The sequence below is a fragment of the Sapajus apella genome, unplaced genomic scaffold (genome assembly GCF_009761245.1).
Source record: "Sapajus apella isolate SASKATOON/1434 unplaced genomic scaffold, GSC_monkey_1.0 scaffold34, whole genome shotgun sequence".
NCBI classification, from domain to species: domain Eukaryota; kingdom Metazoa; phylum Chordata; class Mammalia; order Primates; family Cebidae; genus Sapajus; species Sapajus apella.
The window spans coordinates 1,136,429-1,146,928 of NW_022436974.1; the positions used below are offsets into that span (position 1 = coordinate 1,136,429).

The window sequence follows — 10,500 nt, forward strand, 5'->3', positions numbered from 1 at the left end:
TCTGTTGCCCAGGCTGGACTGCAGTGGCATGATCTTGGCTCACTGCAGCCCAGACCTCTTAGGCTCAAGTTATCCTACCACCTCAGCCTCCTGATTAGCCGGGACGATAGGCATGCAACACCCTGCGCAGCTTATTTTTTTATTTTTCATTGAAATTGGGTTTCACTGTGTTGCCTAGGCTGGTCTCGAACTCCTGGGCTCAAGTGATCTGCCCACCATGGCCTCCCAAAGTGCTGGGATTACAGACATGAGCCAAAACACTCCACCCCTTTTTCTTTAATCGAGACTTGCAAGATGCTCTGGCCTTGACAGCATATTTATAAACCATTTCTTAGGATACATTGCATCTGACATTTAGCATCTATGTATGAATGATTTTACATTGGCTTTTATCTGTAGCTTTAGTGGGCAGTATTTTCTTATTTGAAATATACAGCGACACAATATTTGAATTTTTTTTTAATGAACAAGACATATTCCCTCTATTAAGGAACTTTCACTCCAATGGGAGAGAGAAGATACCCAAACAACTATGGTGTTATGTTAAAGTCATGTAAGATACAGATATAATGAAAGTGGGGGCAGAAGAACATTTTTGGCTTCAAGTATTAAAGAAGACTTCAGAGACAAAATGTCAGTTCAACTACAGGAAAAACAAGACTTTGATAAATCATGAGAAGAGAAAGCATTCTAGACAGAAGGAACAGTGTGGCCGAAATAAGAAAAGCATGAGATATGTTTGGTGAATAATACATTAAACCAGCATGTTAATGGTTCTCAACTTTTTCAAGTGTGGGAGTTCATTAGTAACATCAAAAATTTTATCATACAGTCTCCCCACAGGGTAGTAATTAAAGTTTTTAGTAGCTACTGATTGAGAAAGCACATTTGTACAGATGGACAAATAGCCTCAGATACTGCTACACTAAGTACTGGCCTTCAAGAGGTTAAATCACCCAAATGTTAAGAAACCGCTGACAATAAATTTATTTTGAATTGAATAGAAAGTAAACTTAGAAGTGTAAGTTATGGGCTCATCAAGGAGGGTTTTAAAAATTAACTGTAGATGTTAGAGTTTAAATTAAAAGTACTAATGTACAATTCAGTATTATCTTTAAATTATCTTCATCCTGTACGTCAGTGCCTTGCAGTGAAACTGATGTGACAGAGGGGTAGGAGGGGAAGATTTCCATTGTGCAAATTTTGTCTTGATATTTCAGTTAACTTAGTGAAAATTCATGTAGATCAGTGCTTTGACATTTTTAAACCTTGAATTTTTTAGGACATACTTTTTTGTGTGTGTCATTTCACCAGACTACTTGCAATTATTAGGATCAGAGTACTGGAACAGCACTTTGTCTCATTTTTCTGCTTTTGAAGCATGCCAAAACAACTTTTGAGTCAGTGACAGTCACTGCATCTTGACAAAGGATTTCATCTCTTTCTTCCCAAATCAAAAGAGTAAATTAAATTATTGCTCCCCCGAAAAAAATGATGAGAAATGGGAGTAGCCTACTGAGAGTAAAGGTCTTAATAAATGTGTTGATAAAAGCTAAAAAAGTTTTTCTCACAACCTATTCTACTGAAATTATGATTGCCAATGGCAACAAAACTTTTGACTTGTCAAATCACATGACTCTTTGCAGCCCTTAATGTGCTTCACATGCCTCTGGGACTACGGGCAAAGTAACTATTTCTTGCTAAAACTCTTGCTTAGTCATTTGTCCCTTCTCTTCTAGGTATCTATGTTTCTCTCCTATGTACATTTCCTGATGCCTGTGTGGATTTGTTCTTCCACCCACACTATAAATTTATGTCCTGGGTTCTGTCTTTCCCAGTAATTTCTCATTCTATATAGTCTGCATAAGCTTCAGCTACCACTCCTTTTTGATGACTCCTAAGGACAGATAGTGTTAGCCAGATCCTCTACTATCCTACTGGACTTTCAGCTGCTTATTACAAAGCTCCACTTACATTAACTTCTAAGTTAACATGACCTCACAAACCTAAAGCCTTTTTCAGTATCTTGAAATGGCACCTCACCCAGAATTTTTGGTATTATCCTTGGCTTACTTTCTTCATCACCCCTTACCCACTAAATTGTCAAATTCTATCAACTCTATTTATTACAGATATGATTCTTTATATACATGCTACTTCTGTTGTTACTTCCCCAACTTAGTTTGTTTTTTTTTTTTGTTTTTTAACTTGGATTCATGTTGCAGCCTCCTGATTGATCCTATTACCACCAATTTTACGTGGCTCCCAAATGATCCTCTATTCTACCCCGAGAATGACCTTTCTAAAACTATTATATTCAATCATATTTTCCATTTCTGTTTCAAAATAGCATCCAAACTCCATAGCCTCAATATCCACGGGCTTTCTGTGATCCAGCTGCTGAATTGGCAGGTTACCTCTCATCATTCCTCTTCACACGACTCTAGAATCTAGTTCCCTAAATGCTGTTTGCTCAAATTTTGGCCCCCTTCTCTGGTCCATATTATTTTTCCTACCTGGCAGCCCATCTCTATCCCCACATCTTCCTTTGACTGACCTGTAACTATCTTTCAGGATTCACATCACTTGTTACTTCCCCTGGGAAGATTTTTCTGAGCTTTCCTAGACTGGGCGAGGAAACATTATACTCTCCTACATCTTCTTTGCGCTTGTCAACCATAACACTATGACTCTGAGTTACAATTGTGTTCTACTTTTCTGTCTGTCTTACAAGACTGTAGAGTTAAAAGCAGAAACAGCATTTTTAGAACACATGGACACAGGGAGGGGAACATCACACATCGGGGCCTGTCGGGGGGTGGGGAGACTAGGGGACAGATAGCAGAGGTGGGGGGATGGGAAAAAGTAAAGAAAAAAAGGCAGACACCGCATTTTTCTAATCTTAATCCTAATTGCAAGTATAATGCTTCCTTCCAAATATTTATATTTACAGAAATTTAAATTACAGGATTGATATACAAAGAACTGTGCTACGTTAGATTGTTAGACATTAAGTTCTTAAATCATCAAACATGCTGGTGATGATACTCATTGTATTGAAGCTTCTTTGTGCTTCTCAATATTCGTACTTTATGAAAGTTGATGCTTTGTGTCAGAAGGTGCTGAGATATTTAATGCTATGCCATTGTTGTAGATTATCTGTTTCATTACTTGACATTTTTTACAGAAGCAAAACTTACATACTTTGTCAAAACTCTGGAATTAAGACTGGAGAACTTAGTAGGTCATGCAGGCCATCTTTTTTTTTTTTTTTTTTCTTGAAATAGGTTCTCACTCTGTCACCCAGGCTGGAGTGCAGTGGCATGATTATAGCTCACTGCAGCTTAGAACTCCTGGGCAGAAGCCATCCTCCTGCTTCAGCCTCCCCAGTAACTGGGACTACAGGTGTGTACCACCACAACTGGACAATTTTTTTAAATTGGTTTGTAGAGAGTGAGTTTTGGCTGATCTCAAACTTCTGGCTTCAAATGACCCTCCTGCCTTGCCTCCCAAAGCATTGGGACTATGGGCATGAGCCACCACACCCCAGCCCCAGGCCATCTCTTTTCTGTAGACTTTCTGTTAATTTTTTAAGCTAAAATTGGACAGCTGTAACAGGGCTTTTGTCAGAAATTATCAGGTCAACTCACTTAAAAGGAAAAGAGTGTTTTGTTTTTTAAACATTTGTTAAACACAATTAGTGATCATTCATCACTTCTGTATGTGGAGGTTTTTCATTTTGGTCACCTCAAATGTACTAAGTTTAACTGATCATTATCATCATTGGGAATTTGATCTCAGTGTTCCCATCTTTGTTTCAGTATAAAGTAATGAATGATATTACAGTTACTAAGGAAAAACTAGCATTTCTATACTAGGTGTGTTCAAGTCAATTTAACATTGTACATTTATCACAGATAAGCACTGTAAAAGGTAGAGTAAATAAAGGTTATTTTCTGAGTTCCATTCCATTTTGTCAAACAGAAATGCAGTTTCTGTTATAAATATTGGTAATTTTATAAATTTTAAGTTATTTTAATAAGATTTGCCCATGTTGTAATAAAATAAAAGCCTGGATTTCTAGACATTAATAACCTCGGAATGCGAAAACAAAGAAAAAAGCAACAAGACAAAAACAAAAACTAAGAGTAGGATAAAGTTAATGTAAACATCCAAATGTAGACAGGATCTTTTTTTGGATATAGAACAATTTAATTGTTATATAGTTTTGTAAAATCTTTAAAACTACTCAAAAGTTAACATAAAACAAAAGCCTGAAGTGAAAAATTATAACATAGTTAAGTCAAATATTTAAATATTATAAATATTTTTTAGAAAGTTATAAAATTCACCAAGAAAGAAAGAGAATAATAAAGGTATTCCTGGATATTATAGTGAACACTTGGTTAATGTTTTAAGACATCTGATTAATGAAAAGTAACTTTTTATGAGCCTGCCCTTTTATATGAAATATATAATTTGTTATATATAACAACATACTTAAAGTGTATATTCTGGAAAATATATATTCCAGAATGAACACATAATTTATCTTTAAAATTTATTCACCATTATTAACATTTATACTTCAGTTATTATAGGTTCTATAATATATAAAATCCCTCCTTTTTTTTATGCCATTGTGCTTTAATATTAGAGACTTCCCATCAGACTGGTGGATTTCATACTAGTATTACTCCAATGAGCAATTCTGTTGCATTGATAGACTAATAATAAATATCTGTGTAGCATTCTACAATGTGCATAATTATCCCATTTGTCTCATAGCAACTCACTGAGTTAGTTATCATTATCATTGTGATTTTACTTATGAAGAACTTTAGATGCAATGATAATAAATGACGTTTCCAAAGTGGCTGTTCATAAGTGGTAGAGCCAGGACTGGAACTTGGGTCTTCTGTCCTGAATTCCTTCCAACTTGTTGAGTCAGATCAGCAATAGGGAGGTTTATATGTGCCTCCCTTTAGAAAGGCTTCCTTTTCAAAAATCAAGACCATTTCATTGATCTCTTGTCAGATGATTCTAAATTTTATCACAAAATTACACATTTTTGTAGTCTCTTAAATATCTGACTTACAAGCAGCATTGATGTATTAGATTTATTGTGTAAAGCTTTATAATTTTCCAAAGTTAATATGTAGACCTATACTTGAAGAGGCATTTAAGTCATATGCAAATAAAATAAAGAATTACAAAAACTGCATGCCAAGATCTTTTTGGCTGGTTATTTAGAGAGTCTTTCTGCACCCGAGTAAACCAAGATTCTTGCATGCCAACAATAAAAATCAACTATGTTAATTATGAAAGAAACAACAACAATGAAAATCCTATTAAAAACAAAAGAAAAATTAAAAAAAAAATAATTTACTGAGAGGACACCAGGAATTCACTGAATAGAAGCTAGAGGACAAGCTTAGAACATGGGCAGAAGCCAAGGCACCTCTGGAGGGCTAAAAAGCAAGCATGATAAATCTTCCCATTGGATCTCATTTTCTGGACACCGCCACCGTCAAGAATAATCATATCTTTGTCTTTGCTTTACTATTTTCTGATTCAAATTCTTGTTAGTATATGTTCCACGGCCTAAACCTATGCCCAAGCCCAGAGAAGGAGAAGCTTTACCCAGGTTTCTCAGTGGGAAAGTAGGAAAATAGGGCACTTGTTCTCACAAAACTACAACCAATGGGGAACTCTGTTCACACAGAGAAAGGAAGGAGGGAAGCAAAGTAGGATGGTATTAGGGAGCAGGGAATAAGAGGAGAGGAAAGAGGGAGGGAGGGAGGAGAGGTGGAAGGGAGTGAGGGAGAGAGGGAGGAAAGGCGGGAGGGGGGAAAGGTTAGTTAGACACTGAAGAGCATACCTTCTTAGTAAAAGGCAAAAGCTCACTATGGCATCTCTAATTATGAATGGGCATTCAAGTTGTTTTTGGTCTTATTGAGGTTAAGCAGTTCTAAGAAGAGAAAAGCAATTTTTCTATTATTCACATGAAGATGGGACAATCGAAGTGTATGAAGATAAGAGCCTTCTTTTTTGCTACCTACCTCGACATGATTAACATTATCAGGAAATAAATTTCTTTTGCTCTTGATAGCTAATGAATTAAGTTTTGCTTTGGTTTTACTTTTGAAACAGATTATTTGTAAGTGAACATCAGTGGATTTTTAGAGAAAATAGATGTTTTTAAAATAGCTTTATAGAAGGCGATTGATATTCTCAGCAAAAGTTTTTCTCGATACATTTAATTTAAAAAATGATCCATTTTCATTGTTTTAGCTATACTCAGATACAGATAACTTTCAAATTTATATTAATATTTTTAGCCCAGATGTCTCTTCATACTTCTAATTTCTATTTCCAGCTGATATCAGGATGTTAACCCCTCAATCTTATTCAGAACTATTTTCTCCCTAGCAAGTTTCTTCTCCTTTATTTTATCTCAGCAATGCTGTTACCATCATCTACCATTCAAGAAAAGTACGTAAATGTACTTGATTCCTTCTTCCCATCTACCTATAATCACTTGACAAATGTCTTTGATTTTCCCCTTTAAATATTTTTCTGATGTACTCTCTCCTCTTAATTCTAACGTGTTGACTTGACTCACTTCAAGTTTTTACCATCTCCCCTCTGGGCTTTGACAGTATCTCCCAACTGTTCTAACTCCAGACTTATTCCCTTGAATCCACCTACCACATAGCTAAAATGGATCTATCTACAATGCAAGGCTCTGTAACTCCCATTGCTCCTTAACTGACGTGCAAGACCTTGCATGATCTGACCCCATCCTACATCTCCAAATATATCTTTGCTTCTCCCACCTTTAAGTTATTCATTTTTGTGCTGGTGATCTTCCCTTGACAATTGAGAAGACATGGAGAGACTCCTGATGATTAAATCAAGATTCATTTGCTCTTTTCCTGCCGTCTTCCTTCTGCCACCAACACCAGAGACCAGCCTAAAAGATGATGAAAGACCAAAGCATACACACCCACACACACACATACACACAGACAGAGAGAGAGAGAGAGAGAGAGAGAGAGAGAGAGATTGATTCTAAATCTCTTAAGCAATATGGAAGTTTAAAACAAGACTGGATTAAGTTTCAGAGAATGAAAGTGACCTGACAACTTTGGAATCTACCCAAGACATAGTTAAGGGTTGTTAGAAGAAAATTAGATACTACACAACTGAAAGCAGTGTTTTACAAAGTAAGACCAGTTTATGTTTAAAAAGAACTGAGATTTTAAAAAATGATTATTTCATTCAGGCATTATCTTTTTTTTTCTAGGAAATTTTTCCTGACTTGCCTCCCGATTAACTAATGCACCCCCTTCAGCACTCATGTGCTTGTCTTTCCTTTTGAGTTGTGACCTTCTTTGGAGGCTAGGATTGAGTCGTAGTCATCTTCATAACTGCAGCATTTTTATATAGTGCCTGGCACATGAATGATTCTCATTAAATGGGTGTTGCATGAATGAGTGATGGATGATGGATTCACTTAGCAAATTCCCAGAAATGCAAAACCTGGGACTAATTTTTAAGTGACTTCCAAAGTTGCTGATATTTTAGGCTGTATTATTTTTTAATATTTTCTGATTTTCAGTATAAAATACACTGAGATTGAAAACATTATCCCTACTTATACCTATTTTTGAATTTATATGTATTTTCAATATTTTTGACATAATTCGGTGATTATTATGGGTCACTGTATTTTTACATTTGTTTTGTAGGTTTTCGAACTTTACATATTGATGACCAGATAACTCTCATTCAATATTCTTGGATGAGCTTAATGGTGTTTGGTCTAGGATGGAGATCCTATAAACACGTCAGTGGGCAGATGCTGTATTTTGCACCTGATCTAATACTAAATGAGTAAGTAGTAACTTTTGTTGTTTTTGTTACTATAAGTATACATAAAAGATAATTTTGAAAGTTATATTTTAATAAATGATCACATATTTGGTGTTCTTGATATGATGATATTAATAATATGTCATTTTACTACAATTTGATATTTGGAGCTTTTTCCTCTTGTTTCAAAATATATTATAGTTGTATCAAATCCAATTTTTTTACGTATCAAGAATGTATTAAGAAATATATTTAAAGATAAATGTTTCATTTATCAATTTAAAATTTCATAGCTTAGTACTAATGACAATAATAAAATAAATAAATATTTTTGTTATTGACCTGCATTCAAAAAGTAAAAACATCTTTCTTCCTACCGGACAAATTACACTGGTAAGTTATTTTAAAAATTGATAGATAAATATTGCAATTTGCTTTATCATGTTTAAATAACTATAATTAATTTTCTACATATAATCTTTAACTGAATAAGATTTTTTCATGATAATATTTATATTGTTCTAATGGTGAATGCTGACTTAGAAGTATATAACAGTAACTTATATAAGTCTTCACAATTTTTAGATAATTTTCATGTTTCATTACATTTTATCCAATAATTCCTTGAAATAAGGAATCAGCATCCTTCATTTTACAGTTTAGGAAATTGAGTCTCTGAAGAATTATATAATCTGCCAAATAATTTGAATTACAGTGAGATTCTTATCTCTTTTGAGTAAGTAAAAATATAATTTAATTATTCTTGTTAGTTTCATTTGACTAATCTGGACATTATAAAACAACACATGGTTGAGAAAATAATTAAATTTTCTCAACCTTCAGCACTTGTGTTTAACCTTGTCAATTAATTAATGCTTGCCAATGTTCTCTTTTACTCTTTTCTGTATCATTGTATATTTCCCTAGAAACATTCAAAATATGGTAAGCTCTGTGAACTGAATTCTCCTATTTAATTGCACACATTATATATGTTTTCATAGAAAATAATTTGTAAGTAAATAAAAACATTTCTTAGCATTCTTTACCTCCACCTTCTTAACTCGTATAGCTCTGCTGTGTTTTCTTGGTTTAGGTATTTAAAGTGTGATAATAAAAATGAGAAACAATGTTAATCTTGGTCAGTGTGTATCTCATATAATTTTCTAATGTTAAGATTTCTTAACCTCAAAAATTCAGTATTGTGAAAATTGTAAAAGACATTTAAAATTCCAATTATTGGATTTGTTTGTTAAAAGTAGTAGTCATACTCAGTAATATGTAAGGTAATTACCAAAATCATATTTCCTGATAAATTACCTAAACTGGCTAAGACACTATTTTTTTTCCTGTTGCTTTTTCTTTTGTGTATTGTGCCTGGAGCAAGACAGCGGATGAAAGAATCATCATTCTACTCATTATGCCTTACCATGTGGCAGATCCCACAGGAGTTTGTCAAGCTTCAAGTTAGCCAAGAAGAGTTCCTCTGTATGAAAGTCTTGTTGCTTCTTAATACAAGTGAGTGAGTTCAAGTAACTTAATACAAGATATTTAGTTTCTTAATTCATTATAAAGGTGCAAATGATAATATGATTACATAGTTATATATGAGGTAGAAATCTTAGATTATAAGTATAAAGAAGAAATACCCAATATATTGTTATAGACATTAATAAAATTACTTGATTTTTTCATCTTTTACTACCATATAATACTAAAATAGCTTCATCAATTTCTTTTTATTTTAGATAAAAGATGATTATGTAAAAGATGATTACTCTTTCATATTCACCTAATTAAGTACTATAGTCATGTGCCACATAACAGTATTTTGGTCAGCAACAGATCACATATACAATGATTCCCTAAGATTATAATGGAGCTGAAAAATTATCATCACCTACTCGCATTGTAGCCATCATAACATCATAGTACAATGTGTCAATCACATGTTTGTGGTGATACTGATGTAAATAAACCTACTGTGCTGCCAGTCACATAAAGTATAGCATATACAATTTGTGTATAGTACATAATACTTGGTAGTGATAATAATTCTTACTTGTTTATGTATTTACTATGCTATACTTTTCTGTTGTTAGAGTCACTACTTCTACTTATTTAAAAAAAAAAAAAAGTTAACTGCAAAACAGCTTCAGGCAGGTCTATTCAAAGGAATTCCAGAAAAAGGCATTGTTGTCCTAGGAGATGACAGCTCCATGTGTGTTTCCAGGAGTTCTGGTCCAGCCTGAGCAATATGTGAGACCCTGTCTCTAAAAAGAGAAAGCTGTACAATGTGTTTTTATTTTAAACTAAATGTTATTACAAAAGAGCCAAAAAGTTAAAAAAAAAAAAAACAACTAGAGTTATAAAGTTACAGTAAGCTAAGGCTAATTTATTATTTAAAAAAACATTTTTATAAATATAGTGTAGTTCTAAATGTATGTTGTTTATAAAGCCTATCATAGTGCATAGTAATGTCCTAGGCCTTCACATTCTCTCACCACTCACTCACTGACTCACCCAGAGCAACCTCCATTCCTGCAAGCTCCGTTCATGTTAGGTCCCCTATGCAAGTGTCCCACTTTTTATCTTTTTTTTTTTTTTTTTTTTTTTTTTTTTTTT

General features: G+C 33.8%; 1 protein-coding gene across 1 annotated transcript in view; it reads left to right on the forward strand.

The window, feature by feature from the left end:
- The window catches only part of PGR (progesterone receptor), an 84,510-nt gene that overhangs the window by 54,839 nt on the left and 19,171 nt on the right, over positions 1–10,500 (forward strand). Inside the window, exons 5-6 of the mRNA XM_032295704.1 lie at positions 7,755–7,899; positions 9,263–9,393. Of these exons, the coding sequence (XP_032151595.1) occupies positions 7,755–7,899; positions 9,263–9,393 (276 nt within the window). The remainder of the gene's footprint in view (positions 1–7,754; positions 7,900–9,262; positions 9,394–10,500) is intronic.